The 24,680-nt window shown below is 40.9% G+C and overlaps 2 protein-coding genes across 2 annotated transcripts; both read left to right on the forward strand.

Annotated features, from left to right (window-relative positions):
* Positions 1 to 2,635: 2,635 nt before the first annotated feature.
* rexo1 (REX1, RNA exonuclease 1 homolog) lies at positions 2,636 to 14,672 on the forward strand. The gene is made up of 16 exons (XM_084012088.1): positions 2,636 to 2,944; positions 4,077 to 5,953; positions 6,067 to 6,168; positions 7,122 to 7,332; positions 7,418 to 7,542; positions 7,734 to 7,871; positions 8,018 to 8,141; positions 8,295 to 8,420; positions 9,332 to 9,472; positions 9,591 to 9,704; positions 9,818 to 9,891; positions 11,076 to 11,186; positions 11,350 to 11,465; positions 11,619 to 11,757; positions 12,454 to 12,574; positions 13,552 to 14,672. The coding sequence occupies exons 1-16, from the start codon at positions 2,755 to 2,757 to the stop codon at positions 13,638 to 13,640; spliced, it is 3,798 nt and encodes a 1,265-aa protein (XP_083868214.1). The 5' UTR covers positions 2,636 to 2,754; the 3' UTR covers positions 13,641 to 14,672.
* Positions 14,673 to 21,107: 6,435 nt separating this feature from the next.
* On the forward strand, positions 21,108 to 24,262 carry dmbx2 (diencephalon/mesencephalon homeobox 2). Its single transcript, XM_084010888.1, has 4 exons — positions 21,108 to 21,354; positions 21,966 to 22,135; positions 22,981 to 23,156; positions 23,387 to 24,262. Exons 2-4 carry the CDS (start codon positions 21,973 to 21,975, stop codon positions 23,888 to 23,890), a joined length of 843 nt encoding a protein of 280 aa, XP_083867014.1. The 5' UTR covers positions 21,108 to 21,354; positions 21,966 to 21,972; the 3' UTR covers positions 23,891 to 24,262.
* Positions 24,263 to 24,680: the final 418 nt, after the last annotated feature.

The following is a 24,680-nucleotide window of genomic DNA, read 5'->3' on the forward strand; positions in this document are numbered from 1 at the left end:
AGTCATTTAAAAACATAGGAATGTTCTCTGACTTAGTTCCGCATATAAATCCAAATAATTTGTGTATAATTTGTTGCATATTGTGCTGTTTTATACAACAAACGCTACTTGCTTTTCCAGAAATAGGTACACATTTTGAAAAGGAAAAACAGTTAATGCTTTCCTTCTTGGTTTTAGCTAAGTTTGACCAAATATTTTTCAAAAATAGTTGAGACAGTTCAGCAGCTGCTTCATTGTCTAAGGGGATGCTTTGTACAATAAGGATACTTAAAGTATAAGTTGTCAGTAGAAGGTTTAATGTGTTCCTTCAAACGTCCCGGGTTAGATCTCAATTCATAAAAGACAAGAAGTGTTATTGAAGCAATACAGTTACCTGGTTTTTCATCTCATTTAATCTTTTCACAAGATCAATACTTCAACAGCCTGTGACTGCCTGAAGTGTTCATGCACTTAGGTTGATTATAGTAAACACTGTATACTTGACGTGAGGCTGTCAACGGGCCTTAAACAGGACTTTCTCACAGCAGGAAGAGCACAGGTGTCATTAATGATGCCTCCCTTATATCCAAGTGTGACAGTGAGCCAGCCTGCATGATACTCAGAATCCAAAACATCATTATTCCTATCAAGAACCTGTGCTTCTGTGGGACACGGCGACATTTAAGGATGATTGGCCTGGGAACGCCTTGGGATCCTCCCGGAGGAGCTGGAGGAAGTGTCCGGGGAGAGGGAAGTCTGGGTGTCTCTGCTCAGACAGCTGCCCCTGCGACCTGGCCTCGGATGAAGTGGAAGAAAATGGATGGATGGATGTAATTACATAGACCCACAGTTTTAATGAACGTTTTACCGGTGTTTTCTGTTTTCTTATCATTTGCTCCAGAACTGTGGCTGCTTTTACATTTACGTACACTGTAAAAGATTCAGCTACATGTGTGGGTTTATTCAAGCTTTTAAATAAGCTTCATAACTATACTTCTCCAAATACATGTTTTTTCATACTGGATTACATCCTACCCATGAAACAGAAAGGTCAGAAGGCTCAACAATTTTGAAAGAAAAAAAAACAACATTTAATTGACTGATTTTGCAATATGATTTTCAAAATTAGAAGGATATATAATTTTTACATCAATATTCTTATTTTCATTAAAATATTTAAATGATGATGGTTATTTTTGCAGGTCTCTACAGCAAACAAATATGATTGATGATGATGGGCCAAGACGACACAACTATATTTAAAATGGTATTTTGACATTTCAACTGTTACAAATAAGTTGCCATTTTGATTAATTGTGCAGCCCTAATCAGAAGTATTGATGTCTCATTATAGAACAGGAACAGAGGGGATGTACAAACAGGCAGCAGGTAAATATAATATCCTTCAGTATTTATTTATGTGAAAATAATGTCTCCATTAAAACATAAACATTTAACCATCCAATGTACTGATGGCCTGTTACGAAATAAAACATGTCTGAGGCTAAAGACTACTGAAAACAGAAGCTCACCGACTGAAAGCTGCGAATCATGACGTCACTGATTACCTGCCCAGCGCACCTGAGGGCCATGATGATCAGACTGGGGTCTAATTGGATCACGTGGTCTGTCTGTAGTGCACAAAAGCGTTAGCATGTGTTAATTAGCTCTTGAGCGTTGAGCTGGAGGTAGGTATAGAGAAGAAGCTTAGAGAAGACTTTAAATACGTTTTGGTTTTAGGACATAATGTGACTTTGAAAACCAGGAACTACTAATTTAATTATTTGTTTGCGTTAATACATTTATATTTTACTATGTCGGTACTAGCAGGTAACAGAGTTTGGATTTAGCTACATAGATGAAGAAAACTCGTAAACTAAGTGCTTTTGGTAGTCCCAGCAATAAAACGGGAATAGGTGAGATGTTTTTCTCCATCCCGTTGCCTGTTTTTTATTTTGTTTTGTTGCAGTCTTTTAAAATATCCTATGTCTGTACATTTTTAACGATCACCTCACTGGTATCGAAACACCTCGCCGTGGATCTGCAGCTGCGAACTGGAACATTAACATTTCTGTGAAAAGGAAGAAAGTTCTCCAGTAGAACGTAGACTCATAGAAGGTTCCTGCTGTGAAATGTCAACATGTCTGCTGTGAAGGACGTCTACCGTCAGCTATAGATGCACCGTCACTTCTTCATCTTTGCAGGCCGTTTGATCGGAAGGGTTCAAGACCCACATCCTCTCACTGTATGGTTGTGAAATAAAATGTTGAAACACTCGTCTCACTTATTTTGCAAAAACGGGTTGAGCCTTGACTTTCAAACCAACTTCACAGCGTGGAGCACCCACTGTTTCCAATGCTAACATTGAGCTAATAGTTAGCAGACAGACAGAAGAGGAACAACCTCAATCAACTGGAGATAAACTTACATCTTCAGGGTATATTATGTTAACTGAAACACACCCACCTCACGGGAAATGTTTATACGGGAAGGAAATAGTCGTTTTTCTTTTCTGTTAGGCTGCTTGGGCTCAAACTCAATTAAATTGCGACATTGTTTATAGACGGGGGGGAACGACGGTGTACCACCCGTGACGTCACTGAGCGCGACATGTGTGAATTCACGCGAGATTTGATCCATCCGACCAATCCAACATGGCGCCGTAGGGACGTTGTTATTGTTCCGTCGCTTCTTCCAGCTCTCGCAGTACGACGAATACCACGGAGAAAACGACCGAGCGCGTACGTGCGGGCATGAGAGCAACATCTGGGGACAATGTTGAGATCCACCGGCTTCTTCCGAGGGCTTGACTGCCCGTTTTACACGGAATACATCGAGGGCAAAGGAAGCAGAAATGGGTGTAACAGACCGTACTGCCACTTCAGGCACAGCCAGCAGAGACGGGCGTCCTACGGAGCACCGGCAGATGTTAAAAAGCAGAGAGACGTCCACTCAGCACAGAAAGGTGCTGAGTATTTACTAAACCCAGAAATGAGTTGAATACTTTGTCTTCGCCTGCGGAGTTTGGCAGCGAGGGCGCCTGTGTGTGTGTGCGTTGGACCGCTGTGTTGAAACTAGTAACGGTGTAAAGTGAATATCTCAGCCAATAACCACCATTGATCAACTTAACACGTTTTCCCCTATGGTTGCTGTGAACTGACGTGTAGCTAGAAAGTACAAGATGTATTGAAATCACACAAAGAAGTGTCAAAGCAACATAAGAAGATTGTTAAGAAAAAAAGAGAAAAAGCAACAACCCCAAAACATTCTGAACAACAACGGTACAAACAAAGCGTAGCATAAACAAAGTAGCAGATTCTCTACACACCAACACCACTGTAAAGTATACCAAGACTAAAATAGTCTCAAAATAAAGGACCATAGTGTCATAAGGCAAATACAGTATTGCAGAAAGAGAACAGGAAGGTAGCATGATTGATTTGTTTTGGACTATATTCCTATTTAATGCTTATTGTACTACTGGATTTGTTTTTCTTTGGCTGTCGGGTTGTTTTTAACTTTCACGTGTTGACTTCTCATCATGTTCACATCCCAAAAGAATCCTCTCTCCAAGATTCAGCCATACACCATCTCGACTGTGTATGTGTATATTTTAAAGATTGAGTGTCAAAGTATGATCTTCACCTCATGTGGGGACAACTGTGTTATATGTGTAACTCTCTCTGGCTAATTTCATCCTTTTGAGATGTGCAAAGTAGGGATGCCACAATTCAACGTTTGCTCTTCGGGTCCTGATTCTAACACCTAAACTCAAATGCTCAGTCAGACGAGACAAATTCTCAATTTTCTCCAAAGTTAAAAACAATGTGTTAAAAACTGTGTTTGCATAAATAAGAAAATACACTATAATACTCCAGGAATGAAAATATGAATGAGTGGCCTTTTGTTACAGAGTTAATGTAATTTAAAGCAGAAACACTGACTTTTTATATTCCAGTGACAAAGAAATGGTTGCAAGTTGCTTAAATAAGGGTGCATCCCTAGTTGAGAGCTGTGAAAACGGCTAGTAAGTGAACTTTAAAAAAATTATTCCATTGGTCAATTTTGTTAAGACTGTTTGTCTTGCATCCCTGCAGAACAAGGTTATGATCCCTTCAACCCAGAAGTTGTGAGGCCCCAGGAGCAGCAGAATGGAAAGCCGGCTGAATCGGAAGACTTCAGTGGCGCTCTGGACCTGGTCAACAAGGCCATCGAGGAGGTCCGTGGTGAGATGGAAAGGGAGAAGAGGAAGCTCTCTCGAATCGGCGATGAACCGTACAATCCCAGCAAGAGTACAAAAGTGTCTTCATCTGATACTGTTAAAAGTAAAACAACACCTTCACACATGGCTTATGACCCCGGGAGTTATCAAATCACGTCTGTAGGTTATAATCCCGCCCCTGGCTGCAGCAAGTATACTTTGGATTCCGACCACCAGGGTAAAAACAGTAACTCCATGGAATATGTTCCTACTTCAGTAAGAAAGCCTCCATCTCGGACACGCACACACAAACTCCCCTCTCCTCCCCCCAGTCCAAAGTACTCAGACAGCACATCCTCCGCTAAGTGTAAATACACGGTTGACAATTCAAAACCATCTACAGACATGGAGTATGACCCGCTATCCAACTACTCGGCAGGAATCGCAGCAAAAAGAAAGAAGGACCGGAGCGCACAGGCCGTTAAGGCGGAGCGGCGGAAGATGCACAAACTATCGGACATGTCAGACGAGGAATACGTCGTCTCTATGAAAAAACAACGGCCGCAGGGCGTAGACTCAAAGTACACTTTCTCGGACTCTGACGGGGAGAGCTCTGGAACGGAGTATCGACCCACAACGCTTAGCAATCTCCAGCAGAGAAAAGGTGCCAGTGGGTCACTTTGGGATGCTGTGGGAAAGGAGAAAAAAGAGAGAACTGAAAGTATGCTAAATGCACTGACACAGAGGAACAAAGAGTACTTGGCAGGGGACTCAGACGTCCAGGAAGATATTAAACCCAAGGACAGTTTAGAGAAAAAGAAGGTGGCTGGTCACTCTAGTCTCCAGAAAAGCGGCAAATCTGAGAAAGTGCATAAACTTGTAAAAGATGCTAAGAAAAACAACGGCAGTAAGAGTAGTAGCAGCAGCAGTAAAGACAAAGAGTCAATAAAGAACTCAAACCAGGACTCTGCAAAGAAGGAGAACAAGAGTCATGGAAAGAGAGACGAAAGGAAAAACACAGTTAAGGTTAAAACGCTTGATAAAGTTCAGGGCGAGGGCAGAGACGAAAAGAGAAGCGATGGTAAGATCAAGGTTGAAAAAGTAAAAACAGACTCAAGCAAACGAGATAAAGATACAGAAAATGGTGCAAAGGAAAGCAAGAAACCCAAGATATCGGAGAAGGAAAAGGAACGCAGCAAAAATAAGGACCGGCAACTTAAAAATGGTAAACTCGATTGCAGCAAAAGAGAAAAGGATGCAAAGAAAATTAGTAAAAGTACTTCAAGTGGCGGGAGCAGTAGTAGCAACATTAAAGGGAGTTCTACAAACAGTAAAGATAAGGTGAGGCAAAACATCAGCTCATCAAACGGTAAAAGACGTGAGGAGAAACGACGAAGTCTGAGTCTCAGTCATGCTGATCTATTTGGAGACGAGAGCCCAGAGGAGGTTGAACCGATAGTGGTGGATGATGACGACGACGACAGCGACGAAGTGGAGGAAGTACTGGTGAGAAAATCTGCTGATGCCTTGAAGAGGGGCCGTCTGAACAAGAGGAAAGCATCGGAGCTGACTCCGTCGTCTTCTGGCGATGAGTACGACTGCGTCGTGGAGGACAGCACGGCGGGTTACCACGGTGACGACAGCGTTGCCGTCGACTTCTCTAGTTTCCAAGAAGATCTGGACTTTGACTCGGATCCCATGGAGGAGTGTTTGCGGATCTTCAATGAATCCAAGGATGTGAAAACAGAAGACAAGGGACGGCAAGCTAAACAGGTATTTCTTTTTTTCTTTTTTTTTGCAATAGTGTTGCACTTTTGTTGTCTTGTCCATTCACCACATCCTGTTTGTTTTGTAATAGTTAAACATGCTGTGTTGCGCTTTCGCAGGCCTCCACGCATTCAGAGGACGATGGAGGCACAGAGAGCACTTTAACCACTCTCTTTCCCGGTCAGAAGAAGAGGGTCTCCCATTGTGTTTCCAGAGGAAGTGTAAGTTTATCACCTTGACATCACCTTGTCTTTCTCCACGCTGCAATGCTGTCACAAGGCCAGTTTACGTTTGTCAGACAGGAGTCTTGTAACAATTCATAACAGCATTTTACAGTTTGTGTACAAAACAGTAACCATTTTAAAGGTGTACAATGTTCTCATAGGGATTGTACAAAATGTGCACAAAGTTGTAAAATTACCATACTCAGTGATGCATCAAATAAATGGTATGACCTGGAGTTTGCTCAAGAACCAGTTTCTTGAAGTGGAATTTAATCACTCTATGAAAACAGTTGCCATGTCTTTGTGTTGGGAACTCACTTCCTGTCTTTGCTCATGGAAGCCAGAGGTGGGAGGAGCAGCGAGGAGGAAAAACTCCTGGTTACTTCAGTACTGTAGAAGCTGTTGTGACCTTGTTGTGTGTTGTTTTCACCGGTGGGACTTGAGGAAGCATGCACATGTACGCTAAAACAAAAAAGGAAGTAAACACTAAAAGAACAATATGAAAATATTGGTGCGGGGGAGGGTGGTGGGGATTTCCACTTGTCTGTGTTTCCTAAACAATCCGCTGAGATATTTGGCAGTCAGATCATCTTTTATAAAGGATGCTTTTGATGACATGGCGTTTCTAAACTTGTTTTCTTTTTCTGGCCATATAATTTTAATGTATACTCAGTAATTATATAGATTTCATGAACTGGTTATTTGCTGATAATTGTTGCAAATATTGCCTGCTTCATAGCTTGTTCTGTATATACAATTATATTACTGTACAGTTTGGTTCTTAACATGCACATTTCAGGTGCTTCCACCAAAACCATTACAGTCACTGAGGTCATTTCTAGTGCAGGAAGCCAAAGAATAAGATGTCTCAATCCTTGTCATTTCAGCATCACACTTTCTGTATTACAAAGCGGCTGTTTTCTAATAAAATGTGCCTCTGTTTGTATTAGACTGATGCACAATCCACAGCTGTGGTGCGACCGTACAAGAGGCTGTCGGCCCAGGAGGTCTGCTACCAGCGCATGCAGATGTCACAGCAGCAAGCTGCTCAGATTTCTGCTTCAGTCAAAGCTGTCTCGCAGAGCTCCACTTCCAGCTTTGCAGGAGAGAGAAAGAGAATCGCGCACCGTCCCATCCAACCGACAGCTTCCTCCAAAACAAGTATGATGCCTTCACTGTTAGGTATTCTAGCAGGATGTAGCTTTTGTTTTTATTCTGAAGACAAGTATACCACTGCTTTCCCCAGGTCCAGCCAGTCGAGTGTTATCCCCCAGCCAGACCCAGCAGAAGGTCCAAACCACTGCTGGCATCCTGCCCAAGACCACGTCTACTGTCACACAGAAGAGGCTGGCGCACACACCCACCATGAAGGTACGCACAAGCCCCACACTTAAAGCTGACACCTTTCTGAATGTTTGTTCCGTGTTGTTGTGTCTGCACATTTCTCCCTGCATAGCCCTGAGAATGTAGTGGCAGAGGTGGGATGCCTCTCGAAAGAAAAATGTGTAGGTGATGTACTCTCTTATTTACTCAACGTTCTGTTTCTCTTTTGATCTTTTCAGAGTAGTTCAATGAAGCGGCCCGTCATCCCCACTGAGTTTGGTGCCAAAGTTCCCACCAATGTCCGCCAGCGTTACCTCAACATCTTCATCGATGAATGTGTTAAATTTTGCCCGTCAAAGGACGTTGCCTTCCAGATGGTATGATTAACACCCAGTTAACTTCATAACTCCTAGCTTAGTTTACAAACCATGTGCAGTGAACATAGAGCCTATTAAAGCCATAATAACCCTTATTTATAGGTGAACCAAGCAAATTATTTGAGATGATTATATCAATATTCCAGGGCCTTGACGAGGAGAAGCTGGTGTATGAGCGCAGTAGCAGTAAGAACATCTACCTCAATGTAGCTGTCAACACTCTGAAGAAGCTCCGCAGCAAGTGCAGCTCCTGCCCATCGTCTGTCACCAGTACGTCTCCTCCTCGGGTCTCACACAGCATTACATATAGTATCAAATGTGCCATATGGAGTTTATTAAGATACACATTAGTTTATGTCCTTAGACGATGTGTTCAGATCACATTTCAGGTGTAAGTTCTTTGCTCGGTGTGTTTCTCTGCAGAGGACGTGGGTTTAGTCTCCAACAGGAGGGCTCAGTCCCACGAAGAAGTCCTCGGAGGTCGTCTTGCTGCTAAAACCAGCTTCACCATCAACAGGATGGGCAAACAGCAGGAGGAGAAACTCATTGGTAAGTGAGATTTCTCTTTCTTTCCTCATCATCCAGACTTCAAGTTTTCAGTTTCAGTGTTTTTAGTGTTTTCAGTTCTCTTTGTCTGAACATATTTTTTTTAAACATGTTTTTTCATGTCATTCCCATTCGTCTCTCATTCTGTTTTTGTTCAGTCACCTGATCACATCCCTGAAAACATATACATGCAGATCATACCTCTGATTAAAGCAAAATAGAAGAGACTGAAAGAGTCTATGTTTTCTGTGACTGTTGAGACATTTAACAGTAATAGTGAAACTGTTCAGATAACCTTGTGATAGGTCCTGTTTACAGCGAACATCCAGCCTCATGATCCACAGTCAGAGGGAAAATTCTTAGACAACTATGGCAATGTTGGAAGAACCATTGATTAGTGGAATTAACAGGATTAATTTTTAATTAATCGATAAATCCTTTATGTCAACAACCTTGACAGCACCTTGTGCCTTTTTCACATTCACATTTTAATATCTTTACTAATCGAAAGCTAGAGCTGAAATGATTAGTGAATTGGTCAATTGAAAAATAAGCGATTAATGAGTAATAAATATTTGTTAGTTGCAGCCCTATTGGAGAACATCTGGGTCAAATGGTACTTTAACTTTATATGCCAATATTGTGACGACTTGAATGGTTAAATACATTCTACATCCCCTGATTATCGTAGTTTTTGAGTGTAGAAACGAGTTGGTAACTCTAAACCAAATGGCCACAACATTTATCAGGTTGCGTTGAAAGTTCCTGACAACACACGTATGACTCTTTACACGCACTAGGACTTCTTATTGTTTTAAAAATGCCATCGCCACTGGTTCCATCTTCTATGCATGTGTCTTTACATTTTCAGTTTTAACATATAATTGTGTGGAACTTGTCATGTCTCCCTGTAGGAGCCACACTGTACAGGAAGCTGCAGGCGTACCTGATGACGGAGGAGCAGCTCCAGCTGCATGGATACCCGAGAACAGGCCCTGAGGCTGCCGGCAGAGCCGTCTTATACAACGTCCCAGAGAAAAAGGCCGCCACAGACCGTGAGCAACTGCATGACCCCACAGCTCTCTCACCCTTCACTGACGACCTTTACTAAATCACATTAACAATGCAATCAAGGAGTTCTTCCACACTCAGCTGACTCTAATGTGTTTCCAGCGTTCAACAAGATATGCTGTCGATGTGGGGCAGAGTATAAGATTAATTCCTACGGCAACTGTGTACGGAAGGAGGAATGCACCTTTCACTGGGGGCGATTGCGTAAACATAAAGGTAACTTTATTTATTGTAAATTGGTAATAAAAAAAGAAAAAAGATCAATATTATGAATGGACTTTTATTCCCCCTTGTCTGCCCAACGTAATCTTTCCTGTTTTCTCTGTCAGGCTCTGGAGGCTGGGAGACCAGCTACAGCTGCTGTGCTGCAGCTGTAGGCATTCCAGGTTGCCAGGTTTCCAAGGTATCGTGCTTTTTAATTCACCTTCTCTGAAAGTTAAGAAGCCAGATATACTGTGTGGGCTCATGTAGACGTGCTATGTGGCATTTCAAAAGAAACATATTTTCAAATGTAACATTGATGAATGTAATGCCAGGGTTCCCCCAGGATGGTGTGAGATCTCGACCCTCCGAAGGGGTCCTGGGGTGTGTGGTTGTGTGGCTAGATCTGCGACGAGCTTTGTGCTTTTGTTGTTTGGTAGAATGTAACTATTTAGGCTACTCAGATACTTAACTTAAGTACAATTTTGAGGTACTTTTACTTTACTTTATTATCACTTTATATCATTATTTACTTTATGCTTCTAGTCCACTACATCTCAGAGGAAATGTGATTTGTTTAACTGCACTACATTTATTTGACAATATCATTAGATTTTTCATAAAAAAAACAAATCAACTAATAAACTATGATGTGTTATTAAGTGGTTTGCAGCCTAATTATGTATACGTATGTGTAAGTATATAAAGTAGTTCAAATTAGCTCCACCATTTCCAACCTTCAACATTAAAGTGATGAACCGTAAATATATTATTTGATTGCCATTCTGCATACTAAGTATACTACATTCAGATGTTAATACTTTTGGAATTTGACTTAAGTAGCATTTTGAATGCAGGACTTTTACTTGTAACGGAGTATTTTTACACTTTAATAATAAACACATTGGTTATATAAATATGAATGGTGCTGATACGGCAAAAAATCATACAGCAAAGCATGGTAAACGAGACGGGGTCCGTGTTTCGAGGGAGAGGGACACAGAAAACCAATGTAACCACAGTACCATAGTCTTACAGTTGTCATGACAACAGAAAATCAGTAGCTGTTTAGAGAGATGGGAATGAACCTTTAATACCAAAATGTCCATCACACTCCCTTTCAAGGTTGTACTATTTTCTCTGTGATACCTTCACGGCATTTATTACAATATCGGAATTGTATGCATCTTTCAGTGCTTCAGTTTTTATTTAGTTTTAAACTGGCTATTTTGCTGCCTTCAATTTGAAACACTCATGTAAATCAAGCACATCCAGGATACCTACAATATGACTGCTCTCTTAGTGGTTTTGATGTAATTTTCTGCATGTTATTAAAACATTTTTATGCACATACCCCCAGACTTAACACGTATCTTGTTCCCACAGCAACATGTTCAGGATGGGCGTAAAGAGTCTTTGGATGGCTACGTCACGACGTTTAGCAAAAATCTACCACCAGATGGCAATGGAGGGGTGTTTGCGTTGGACTGTGAGATGGTGAGTCAGACAGGTTTTTACCTGCTTATCTAAATGCACTACTGGCCTTAAACTGGCATCTTGTGTCAAATGTATTTATTATAGACCTGTGGAATAAAATACTTTTTAAAATATTTTGCATTCAAAGTGACATGAATACGTTTTCTTTTCTCCTCTGAAACAGTGTTACACGAGGCAGGGCCTGGATCTGACCAGGGTGACGGTCATCGACTCTGAGTTGAAAGTCATCTACGATACATTTGTCAGACCTGAAAGCAAAGTGGTCGATTACAACACGCGGTGAGTTTGTTTCCTGCGACTCGACGCTGCACAGGTTGCGTCTGCTATTGACTTTTACTGGAAATGAACTTAATAGTCAGTTGTGCCCCTGCCTTAAAGGTGTCTGACACAGTCACCCAGTATATATATATATCTCTTGTTTGTAATTCACAGATTTTCCGGTGTGACGGAGGAGGACTTGGAGAGCACCACCATCACTCTGAGAGATGTTCAGGCCGTGCTGCTCAGTATGTTTAGTGCTGAATCCATCCTCATAGGACACAGTCTTGAGAGCGATCTCCTCGCTCTGAAGGTATTTCATTCATCTGCAAGATTCTTTATTTAAATGATTCATTCAATGGTATCCTGTCCCACAATGGCGTGTTTGTTGCGTTTTGCTGCCTGTTACTGCAACAGAAAGAAGTGTCCCCCAATCAGTCTTCACACCTTTATGTTCTCTTCACTTCACAAACAATAATGAATTGTTTAATTTGATTAAGTATGAGCAGGATTCACACTAAAGGATGTGTTTTGAATGTTTGTTTTTTTTATAAAAAACAAAATGTATTATAGGTTGGACTTTATTCTCAATACACCGAGTACAAATGCAACCCTGAGACAACAAAAATGTAGTTAAGCATCCGTGCAAAAAGCATTAAATAGCAGAGTGATGTACATAGTGGTAATATATAGAATATACACTAAGGGATATAATAGGCTAAGATGTATACTGTTCTGGAGTATATAAAAACAGTAAGACAACAAATATTACCTAATTGATAAACATGATTGTGCTGTATGGAGTTAACTGACAATGGTGTTGTGATATAAAAGATTAAAGTTTTAATATTAGATTTCACTCCCTACATAAGTGACAAAAGTTCCAATACTTGTTTTTTTTTTAAATAGTGTGTGAAATTGCTTTGTCTCTAGGCTGAGACGCTGTGTTTCTGCTGCTGAAATGAGAGAAACTTATAGCATTCCCTCTCTGTCTGTCTCTGGCCTTCAGCTCATCCACAGTTCGGTCGTAGACACGGCCATCGTGTTCCCTCACCGCATCGGCTTGCCCTACAAACGGGCCTTGAGGAACCTGATGGCCGACCACCTCAAACGCATCATCCAGGACAACGGTGGGAAAATCACGCAGAGCTAGCAGCAGTTTTATTGTTGCTTTTATAGACATATTATCCATTCATTTCATTATGATATATTATTATGATTTTTTGTTGAATTTAACTGAAATCTAAGCCACTTGCAAAACCATTTGAGTCCCAGTAATGTGTAGAAATATTGTTTTGTGTGTGTTGATAAAAGTCTTCCAGCATTTCATTCCAGTTTCACACATCATACATGATCTAATATCACATAGACGTGGCCCCGGTTACACAAACTGGCCCCTGAGCAGCAAAACCATATAATCTCCATGTGTAGCCAGCTCGTGTTTCCCTGCAAACAACAAAAGATTAACTGATTGATCGGTCACTGTCAGTAAATCAGTGAACCACCGTCCGCAGGTTCAGACCTGCCAAGTTAAATTACATTTTCAAACATTACAGTCCAGTTAACGTCAAGTTTATCTGTATAGCTCAATGTCTTAAAGGGCTTCATATGCAGGCCTCTAAAGTTTCACTGCAGTGCTGCCTTGACACCTGCAGATGTCACTGAACAGCAGTGTTAAAACCCATTTTAGTCCAATTTGCTGAAACGCCTCAAAGATTTAGAGTCGTGTTTCTCCAACACTATTTATTATGTATTCCTGAAGTCTGTTTAGAACTAGTGAAAACAGTTTCCGAGTCAAAGATCCCTGTGGAAGAAGCAGAAGCAGACTTTTTGGGAAAGTAAACAGTGTTGCCATCCCTTCCTCATCTCTTCACTTTCATATCCTTCAGTTTAAGCCGTGTAACAAGTCGACTACTGTTGGCTTCGATCTCCTGGATGGATGGCTATGAAAGTTTGCTTTCATGATCCCGAGACGTCTTTTCCTCTAGCGTCACCGTGACGATGATATTTATGGTGTTGAGTGAAATGTCTTCACAGCTCTTGGATAGATTTGTTTCGTGTTCAGCGCTGCGGCGTTCTGATACTAACTCGCTTCCTGTGTTTCCAGTGGAGGGCCACGACTCGAGCGAAGATGCGTCCGCCTGCTTGGAGCTGATGTTCTGGAAGATCAAGGAGGATGCAAAGGTTAAAAGATGACCTCTGACCCCTCTGCTCCACTTTACTCAACTCAACTTCCCGCGGTCTTGTTGTTGTCAGGGAGACGGAGAAGTTCAGGCGGCCCACACCTGCTTTTTTGCTGCCTGCTGTACTGAACAGGAAGAACTGCCAGTCCCATTAAAGCAATAGGAGCCGAAAAATAACAGTGTTTTCATTTGCTTATTAGTATTTCAGTTCTAAACAACTTTAGCTAAAAATGTATATCTGTTTATTTTGAACAGTGTCTCTTTTAAGGCATCAAACCATTTATAAATAGCCCCTTTCTGTAGAGGATCCACTTAAAATGCCAGGGCATTGTCCACCGAACAATGATGATGACTATATCATACCAGGCTGTGTCTTCAGCCCATATTGCACTATAGAAATGCTCTTGTTGTGTCGGGCCCACGTCTGGGTATCTCATCTGTGTGATGAAAGCATTCACTTCTAATGAACACGTTTCCTGTCCTTAGTTACACTTCAGTGCATTGATGTCTTAGTCTGTTTAACATTGCTATGTAAATGCACTTGTGTTTTTCACATTGTACCTCGTTTTCTCCTCACTGATGTTGGTTGGCTCTCAAACCGGACTAATCCTATAATACTTGATCATATAAAAGCAGAAATGTAAAGTATCTGCTTCCTACCTGTTTGGGTATAGTTGACAGAATATTCAACCACTGCATTTCAGAGCAACGAGAAATTGGTGATACTATAATCGCCAGCGTCTCTTGTGTCACTTGCACTGCATGAAATAAATCCACAGGAACCGTAATGATTGCAGGTTTGACATGTTATTCCTCCACAAAGACGACATCAAGTCCAGTATTGTTGAATTAGGCCTGGGGTATTAATCGTAAACTTTACTTTACTTTACTGAGTGCCAGCTAACCTGTGCTGTTTTTATGTTGAAAATGACTGAAAAATACTTGAGTGCTGTAAATATACCATGTTTCCTTTTGTATTTGTTATTTTTTTGGTTGTTTATCTTTTTCTATTAAAAGGTATTAGTTAAAAGAAGATGTTGTGTCTCCAGAGTATGTAGATTAACCGACTGTAAAAAATGTTTTAGATATTTGTACTTTCCCTTTTATGCTGCTTCATACTTCTACTCCACTATATTCCAGAACAGATATTTTACTTCACTGATGAGCATTTATCCAACAGGTTATTTGGCTCAGAAAGATTTTCCATCCAGAACATTTGATCCGTGAATCACTGATTGAACTACGCAACGGCACACAGAATCATTTTACGCTGGTTCAGCTGAATGTGAGGTCGCCTGCTCCCTTAAATGTGAGTTAACTGAGCTTAAGTTGAACTGGTTCCATGTTGTGTGATCAGTTAAAATGTAAAACTAGCTGAGTTGAGTTCACTAAATTAAAAATGTTAAGATAAAGAAAGAAAAAGACCGATTTGCTTCCAGTTTTGTCTGAACGTAGCTGTGAAGCGTGATTGTTGTTATTTCTTTGTTGCATTGATTTTATGATTATGACACGATGCAATCATGACTTACCTGAGCACGTATTACAGACACACAGCAGGTGTCCAGCATGTATGTTTTTATTTTCAAACTACAAAGAGTTTGAACTGCATTCTGGGAAATCTAATATGCGGATTGTGTTCCTTCTGTTCTTTAGGAGTAAAGACTTCAAATCACAACAACTAAGTTAGAAAGTAAGTGGTTTAAAATTAACTTGACATGAATGAAACTTTTCTTTTGATAATCAAAGTACATTTTGCAGATCATGACTTTGTTTCAGGACTTTTACTTGCTTTTTGAGTATTTGTACACGGTTTGATCATTTTGCTCCAGTTAAAGATTCTTGGACCTCTGCTGCACAAATAGTTTTTGACAGTGTGACAGCTTTTTCTCGCTGCTGTGCCGGGCCTCTTGCGGTCTATATGTCCCTTTTAACAGCAGGTGCAGCGGCCGTAATTCTCCTTTCTTCAGCAGATGTGTAAATTGGGAAAAAATGGGAGAGAAATGCTAAACTGAGAGGCCCATCTTTTCTTCGGTGTGTTTGCTTGTTAAGCTCCTCCCGTCACATGTCAGTATGCATTTCCCCAGGCCGGGCCATGGACCCCAGGTATTAAAAGAGCCAGTTAGCTGGGATCAATACCTACACAATGTTCCAGTGACAGGGAGGGGGGCTTCCTAGTGTTTATTGAGTGTTGCAGAGATTTTGAACATGTGGAGCAAAGCAGCTTAGAGGGGTCGTCTTCATTATCAAATTCGATCAGTGCCTCTCTTTCTCTCCCCACCCGCGATCACCTTTGACGAGCGGGGGTCACGAGGGGAAAGCTGCAGGCCGGGGCTCCCAAACAGACCCCATGCTGAGAGATGAAGATCTACATCATCTGGGTGAGAGCCGGAGCAAATAAACACTTTACTGCCTGCAGACTGGAATGATTAGTCGATTCATTGATGAGCTGATCCACTAGAAACTAAACGGGCAACTATTTTTTATAATCGATGAATTTATAACCGAATGAATGAAATTCTGTTTCCAAATGTGAACACTTGTTGGTTTTCTGAATCGAAATGATTGAAAATGAATGATTGAATCAACAGAATGATGCTTTAAAAATAATCAGTGTTTCCAGCTCATATATTTACGGCTGCAGCTCATAATCATTTTTATTGTCGTCAACTATTTAGTTGATTATCATTCTGTCTCAAATCTACAACATGTGAAGAAATTCACAATTTCCCAGATTCTTAAAAGACGTGTTCAGATGTTTTTCAAAGAGTCTGTACTTTCTTACACAATAATTCCTGTATTTTAAAATCCTACCTCATCCCATCCATGCACTGCAGAAGGCGGTTTAAAGTGCTTTTTTAGAATCCAGATACTTCTTAAAAGACATGATGCATGTGTAGACTCATTCCTTGAATGCATGAGAAACATTGGAAAGGGCAAACAAGTCAGTCATAGTAGAAAAGAGGACGGGGAGCCATTAAACCCATTTAATATGCTAAACGTGTGCATAAATACAGGCACTTCATGCCATAATGTTGGAAAATATTCAACTTTAATGTTCTTACTTTCCTGCATGCGATGGCTTCTCTTCTTTCCTAACTCTTCAGTTTGGATGAAACTCCTAAATCTTTGTTTACACAGTTGGTATTATCACTGGGTCTTAGAAGATGGTGCTGAAAGGACGGTGGCTTAAACAGGTCAGGGTCTGTTTTCTCTCTCTGTTGGTCTGAGTTCACCCCTTACACCCCAGCCTGGACCACTGTGGGTGCCCTTGACCCTTGGGACACCCACAGCTGCCCGGCCCCCTCCCGCTCTCTCTTTAATCTATAGCACTCTCGCCAATTAAGAGACTGATCTTTACTCAGTCCTCTGTATTGATCTGTTGGTGTAGCTGCTTATCGCGGCGCTCCCAGGGGCTGCGTGGGACATCGTTAGAAGCTAATTGGAAGGTAATAAGTCTCGAGCTCTTATTATTGGAGTCTAATGCATTTCTCAGACTGATTTGAGATCAATAAGAGCAGACTAATGGATTGATATGTTCACTTGAAATGCTCTTCTCATTTAAACCCTGCACTCTGAGCCAACAGCCATGTATCTGTGTGTGCATTTGAGATTTTTTGTGTGTGTGTACTCGGTGTGTTTGCAGCCAGGTCAATGTCACTTTAAGCCCCGAGTGTGTCATAGCCAGTGTCAGGCCTCACAGCGTGATCCTGGGGCTTAAGAAGACTGATTTACCCACTGCCTGCTCTCCCTGTCTCCGTCAGGTCAAAGGCCAGGCAGCCCTATCGATTCCCCCAATGAAGAAGTCTTTAGCTCTCCCCTCTTCGGCCCACATGCTCCCGGACTATCATCGCAGCCCCTGAAGGCCCCTCGATTGTGTTCTGCATGCCGATCGATCCGGTTGGTGTCTGAGGGGAGCCTTCCTTTGAGATAACTGACAACTACAAAGGTCCCCTCCTGACAGGCCCTTGTCAATACAAATTTCCACTATTGATAAGTAATTAAAGAAAGCCTGAACATACGGGGAGGATTGCTTTCTGAAACATCTGTTAAACAGGAGACATTAACAAAAACCTCTTTGTGACTAAAGAAGAAGCGAAGAAGAAAATGAACTGCCTCTCCACCCTCATGTACTTCAGCTGCCTCTCACTTTCCACCAATGCAGGTTTTAAATGGAGTGCATTGAGTCTAGAGCTAGTCAGGGATTTATTAGTCAATGGACAGAAGATAAAGCAGTAACTACTCGTCGTTTAGGTAATTTTTCAGGGAAATGTGCAAATAATTCCAACTTCCAGGTTCTCGATTGTGAGGATTTGCTGCTTTTCTGTGTGTTTTGTGACCTTAAATCAAATATCTTTGAAAAGTGGAGAGGTTACTCAAAATCTTCAGCCTTATCTTCACTCTGAACCAAAAACAGAGACTTTTATGGCATAAATGTCCCAAAAATCACATGTTCCAGCTTCTAAAATTACAACATTTGCTGGTGTTCTCCTCTGATAATATACTAGTTCATAATATTAAAAAAAATCTACATTAAATCATGAACAAAGAAGTTTAGTTAGCTAAGTTAACTCTATAACAAGTGGTCAGACCAGTCAAAGAGAAATTTCACAAACTGGCAACCTAAAACTGTTCTTTTTAATGGCTTATGAATGGATTAAATGATGTCTTAACCATTATAAATGAAGGTATGTTTAGTATCAAATGCTTTGAAATAAATTCAGCCTCACAGGAACATATGTGATAGGGCTGAACTTTATTTTTTTCTGTTTGGACTTATTTGCCTTCAAGAAGGATAAAGACTGAATGTTTTTGACAGTCCCTCACTATTCACGTTGTCATTTTCTTACTGTAATTCCCTCTCGCTGTGTGACAAGAGTTATTAAACCTGCCCAAGTTTCCACCTGCTCAGTGGTGGGACTGTTGTCAGTGATGTGACTGGGCCTTTTGTCTTTTATTCACTGTAATCCTTGCATGTGTAAGTGGATCCTCTAAGAGTAGGATAACTCCCTTTAAGCGGGTTTAAACACTACAGGAGGGACTCAAATCCAGTAACTTCTCATTTACCTCTGCACCTAAGTCTTTAATGCAAAACACTCACATCCTGGTGATTAGAGCTGCAGCACCGAGGCCTGTTTCTCGCTTTAAATTTACCAAATTGCTGCTTGATTCATGGAATATGATGTTCTTGTTGTTTAGAGAGTGTTATGTCAGCAAGATTGGAATGACAGGGCTAATTGGAGAGGCCATTACTCATTTGGAGTGAACCCTGGTCGTCTTAATGGGTAGGAGGTGAAGCCCTGCGTGGCCCATAGAAGGGGTAATGATCCAGGGAGGAGGGGGCGGCGAGTGAGTCAGTGGTGGTGGATCTGGGATGGGGAGGGTCACACACAACCACCCGCTTTGTGTGCCTCTAATCCCCCCAGCCAACACAGCTTTGGCCAGGTTTCATCATGAAAGTGCCATGAAATAACTACTTTTTTTTCTCCTCACAGTAAATCTCCCTTAATCCTGCAGGCTGCGGAGACAAAGGCCTCTGGGACCGAATCCTGGAGCTTTTAGTGGGGCTGAGGGGCTGGCCGACAGAGCCTCTTCTAAATGACTTATTTCTATCGGACACTAATATAGCTTGACAGCCAAGAACGGCGAAAGGAGGAGGAGAAAAAGAAACCAGGGGGAGAAAAAAAGAGCACAAACATTTTCACATATTTTGGAAGTCTGAGCAGTTGATTGTTTGCAAGTGTGAGAGGAAGAAGTGAACCACGGATATTTGTGCACACCCTCAAGAACACAACTGTCACGGCATCTGACATGTTTATCTGTGATTGTTAATGAAAAAATAACCATTTCTTTCTATGTCAGTTGAATGGAGTGGAGGAATGTACCTGTAGCATCTTATTTATCATCATGTTTGTTTGTTAGATGTTTTGTTAGAGAAATGGCTCTGCAATACCGACAACAAGTTCCCTTTTAGGGAATTGTTACTCTCAGCAAGTTTATTTTCCTCATGTAAAGTAAAAACAATTAAATCAAATTCAAGAAAATATACTTTGAAGCTAATTTAGAGGATCAATAATCATCAAGTAAATGTAATGAAGTAAAAACTAAAATATTTGCCTCCAAATTCCACTTTAGTAATACTTTTTTAAATGAGATTAATATGACTTTTTCTGAAATGGTGTATTAAAAGTATTTTAATTAGCAAAAAAAAAGATCAAGATCCATTAAGTGGCTGTTCTGGAGCTTTCAATCATATTACATGATCTTCTTCAACAAAAATGGAGTTTGTCCAGTTGTGGTGGCACTGCAGATTTCAAATTTCACATTTTTCAGAGCATGTTAAGGACTTTTGGTCCATCAGCTCATCTCAACGTGTTAGCAAACAGACAACAAATCCTCCATCGAAAACTCCAAATAGCACTCAATGAACCTCGTGAAATAGTTTTGTCAAATCTGTGAAATCAAGCAAATTTGAACTGCATTGTAAACAACACATTATCTTTTATAAGCTTTGTAGTATCTGTGAAACAATAACTGACTCTAACTGTCTGATAAATGTAGTAAAAAGTTATTTTAAGTAGTATTCATCTCTAAAATGTATTGGAGTAGAAGTAAACAGTAAAAACTATAATAAGTCAAGTGTTTGAGTATAGGTCAAATTTGACTTGAACCACTCTAGTTAGCATGATCATATTCAGCAGTATATGGAAACATCTAATGAATTGATTATAATAGATACAGTTTAATTCAGACTATTCATGCACTAAACAGATATTTGTAAAACATAGTTGAAATAATATAAAATATAGAAGAAGTTAAATTTGTTGACAAACAGTCTACTTATAGTTGATGTGTCATTTAAGCTGCAAATACTGTGCAAATGAATGTTGTGTGGATAAAGTCTGATTTTTCAAAGTAATTAGTAATATGTCAATCAATTTATAGTAAAAAAAAGTACTTAATTAAAAAGTATAAAGTTCATACCGAACCTAAAAACACAATTAAATCCAGTAAATGCAGTCAGTTACTTTAAAATGCACCAGCAGTGATGAGGTTAGATTCAAGTCTTCATTGGTTGACGTTTTTCTTCTTCTTTTTTCTCTTTTCTTCCTGTTTTCTGTTCCTGGGAAGACTTCTAATTTAGCTCAGCTGGATTTTTAAAGAAATAATTCTATTGAGGAGGTTCAGATTAACTTCACACGGTGACAGTTTATGGGCAAAATATGGTGCCTGTTAGCAAAACAAACCCTTAGAGAGAGAACCCCCCCCCCCCTCCGAGGGGAGACTGTCAAAGCCAGCGGTCTGGGAGAAAGAGGACCGAGAAGGAGAGCACAATCAAAGGCTGTTATTTTAATCTGTGCTGCCTCGGAGATTAGCCGACCACATTGTTGTAATTGTTTTAACGGGAGGGAATGAAACGCTCGCTTATAGGGGGATCCTTGGCATAAATCTCTCAAGTTCAATAGTTTCAAAAAACTTGAGCTCCTTGCAACCCCCCCTCTCCCCTCATCCCACCTAATCCCGGCTAATACCTTTCTTTCTATTGGCTAATGGCTGAGGGGAGCCTGGGTAAATGCTTCTTAAATTGTCGTGGGTGAGAATGGTTTCGGGGAATTAGATGCGTGCCTCGACAAAGAGCGCTGGTGTGCGAGGATTTTAAGGCCCAAACGGGACTAGGGGATACCGGACTACACAGCTCTCAGCGTCCGGACTCTCGCATTGGATCTCAGGTAAACAGCACCGGACAGCCTGGCGGTTTGAGCGACGTTTGTATCTCAGAATGACGGAGAATTCTTACGTTTGAAATCTGATTTTGAGTTGTTAAAAAATCGGACTATTTGAGTTAAAAATCCCTCTTTTTTAGATTAAATGTTGGGTTCTAGTTTAAGAGCAACGACGCGTTATAGCCTACTAATTATCCTGTTTAACCTTTACATATTACAGAATTGTTACAAATTCATAGACGCGTTCATTAATTTGTAATATCTCATATGGCTAATAACAAGGGAAGGGAGGCTCCTATTCAATATTAATACTGTGTGGAGCACTCATGAATCCCTCTACAAATAACTAATGTTCTGTTGTCGGCTTCCTACACTTGATCAAACTAACAGAAAATAACTTATTTATGTATTATTCTGCAGTAATACTCCCTTTTCTCGTGAATGTACCCTTTAAACGGCGAGTTGATTATTCAGCAGCAAGGCGATTCAAAATGCTTTAACGCCAAAAGCAAGTGTATCTATTCCGTTCTATAGTCTTTGCCCGTTGTTTATGAGTGTTATTTTATACGCTGATGCGGTGAGTGTTAAACTAAAACAAGTCTTCGTGTTTTCCTTAGATTCAGTATGAACTCCATGAATTTCTGCGGGACGTCCAGCGGCGTGTATCCGCTCCGCGGAGTGAACTCCATGCTGTTCGACCTGCACCACCAGATGGCGGAGCAGTACCACGTGTTCTCCGCAGCCAGCCCCGCGGCGCACACGCTCTCTGTGGCGGAGAGACTGGCGGGTGGGTCCTCCTGGTCCTGGAGCCCTTCAGGCGACTAGAAACGGAAATCTAAACAGTCTTAGTCTGATGACTGTGCTGCTATGTAATGTTTAAACATGTGACTACACAAGTATGTTTAGTTAGACGTTTAAAACGCTTTCATGTTTTGGGGGTATGTGGTGGGGAGTAACTCGAGTAACACATTTAGTCAATTACACAGTGGTTCCATTTCCGGATACTAGAAACTTCTACTCCTCTACATTTCAGTGGAAATCATTGTGCATTTTACTCCACTGGATTTATTTGATAGCTGTAGTCACTTGGCAGATTAATAGAAAATATAATCAACAAATAAAATAAGATGTATTTTTGTTGGTTAAGGTCTTATTGATCCTCTGAGGTGAATTCATAGCTACGTTGCCCAACATCTTTGTTGCAACATTATTAGCATCATTGCTTATAATACAGTCATATAATGGAATACATTATTCTGAAATACAACATTCCACATACTTTTGTCCTCATAAGTAAACATTTAAATGCATGATTTTAACTTGTAAAATTGTATTTTTACACTGTAGTATTGCTACTTTTACTTCAGTAAAAGATCTGTGTAGCCTACTTCTTCCACCACTGGTTACTTTGCAAATAAAGATTTCCTATATAAAATATGTGATATATAGGGATAAAAAAAACGACATTTACTGATTTATTTGAGTCTTAGAAAGAGGTAAAATAAAATAAAAAAATGAATAAAAACAACTGCATCCCTAACAAGCATATGATTTCCCTGTCGCACCCTTTATAAGTTAAAGAGAACTGACGGTATTTTGGTGCTAACTTTTTGTTTCTCTCTGTCCTTCCAGAGCTCATTCTGGAGGCTCGATATGGCAACCAGCAGAAGCAACGCCGCAGCCGAACGGCATTCACAGTGTCGCAGCTGCAGGCTCTGGAGAAAGCCTTCCAGCAGACTCAGTACCCAGACGTTGGCATGAGAGAGAGGCTGGCTGTCTGCATCAACCTACCCGAGGCTCGCATTCAGGTGAGAGCACCACACTTCATCTCTCATATGTTAAAAAACTGCTAACTGCTTTCGTTGACGTCTTTATTTTGGTTTTCATATCAGGATTGCCTCTATATTTCTACCCGTGTTCAGATTTTTAATCAATCTTTTAAAGTTGGTTTCCTTTTAAATCTGATTTGTTTGTAAAGCACTTTGACACTGCCGTGGGGAAGATACATAAATGAATACCTTCGCCGTTTCCTCTCCAGGTGTGGTTCAAGAACAGGAGGGCAAAGTTTCGTAAAGGTCAGAGGTGCTCCCCCCTCTCCAGAGACCACAGTCAGGAGGAGGCGCCGCACGGCAGCAAGGAAGTAAGGACCGAAGACAAACAGGACGTCACCGCATCACATTTTGATAGAAACATCCCTGCTCGTCTCTGTCCTCCTCCTCCTCACGTGGATAAAACGAGGGATGGCTGCCCGCCTCTCGCTCCTTCAGACTCTGATGTTTCGCGATGCCCCCTCCGACTACACTCCCCTCCACTTTTCCCCTTCATCGCGGGGGAGTGCTACAGCCACCCGCCCCACCAGCCGGTCGTGGGAGTGCTGTCCAACGAGCTCACCCTTCCCCCGGTGTTCTGGCCCATCATACAGCAGCACAGCTCGGCACTGGGGGCGCATTCATCGTCAGTTACTAAAAACTGTAGCTTCTCCCTTCAGACTGCTTGTTCCAATAAAGCTGTGCCTCACCCTCACCTGGGGCTGCAACTGTAGACCTGTACCTACATATGCCTACAGCCCAAGATCCCTGCTCCTTATGGACTCATGTACACCTGTGTGGGAAAAGACAAGGTAGAGAAGCACTTACTACCTTGTTCCTGTAAACCTGACTACAGGCAGACCGTGAATTTTATTTGAAATGTTATTGAATGTCCGTCTGTCTGAGGGATGCAAAGGGTTTGGATCTGCTTTGAATTACTAACATCTAGAGGTTGCTTTTAATTCGTCATTGAAGTTGCTTGAAGGAGGCATCACAAGCAGTGTAAATACCATATTTAAAGATATCGTCATCTCCTTTAACATTATTTAGCTGGCTACACTGCCAATAGCCACACAGTAATAAAGATGGTGAAAGCGTTTGAGAGAAGTCCCTCATTGTAACTAGGCACTGCAACAAAATAAAATCATTTGTACCTGAATTATCTGTTGTTGTTTTTTCTTTTGGGTATTTGGGTGGGTGATGATTCAAGTGCATAATATATTAATAGTGAAAGTGAGATGACATGATCATAACATATTATTTAAGTCAGTTTGATTCTTTAATACATGACTTTCCATATATCTGCCATACCATGATATATATCAATATATTATTTAATACATCAATGACACCTGTGAAGTTATTTTAGATTAAAAAAAAAGAGTCTTAACTTTGGAGCGCTTCTAGGAAGGAGTGATTTATTTGTCTATGGACATTTCCTCTTTTTAAATGTGTATACTTTTCAGCTCCTGAATGGAGACCTACAATATGATCAAAATATCATCTACAATTTTATTCCCTGTT

This window comes from Eutrigla gurnardus (genome assembly GCF_963514095.1).
Source record: "Eutrigla gurnardus genome assembly, chromosome: 6".
Taxonomy (NCBI): Eukaryota; Metazoa; Chordata; class Actinopteri; order Perciformes; family Triglidae; genus Eutrigla; species Eutrigla gurnardus.

Coding starts and splice junctions, on each gene's coding strand:
- dmbx2 (XM_084010888.1), top strand. CDS start 21,973: ATGAACTCCATGAATTTCTGCGGGACGTCCAGCGGCGTGTATCCGCTC. Junction 22,136..22,980: donor TGTGGCGGAGAGACTGGCGG/GTGGGTCCTCCT, acceptor CTGTCCTTCCAG/AGCTCATTCTGGAGGCTCGA. Junction 23,157..23,386: donor TACCCGAGGCTCGCATTCAG/GTGAGAGCACCA, acceptor TTTCCTCTCCAG/GTGTGGTTCAAGAACAGGAG.
- rexo1 (XM_084012088.1), top strand. CDS start 2,755: ATGTTGAGATCCACCGGCTTCTTCCGAGGGCTTGACTGCCCGTTTTAC. Junction 5,954..6,066: donor AGGGACGGCAAGCTAAACAG/GTATTTCTTTTT, acceptor GCGCTTTCGCAG/GCCTCCACGCATTCAGAGGA. Junction 12,575..13,551: donor ACGCATCATCCAGGACAACG/GTGGGAAAATCA, acceptor CTGTGTTTCCAG/TGGAGGGCCACGACTCGAGC.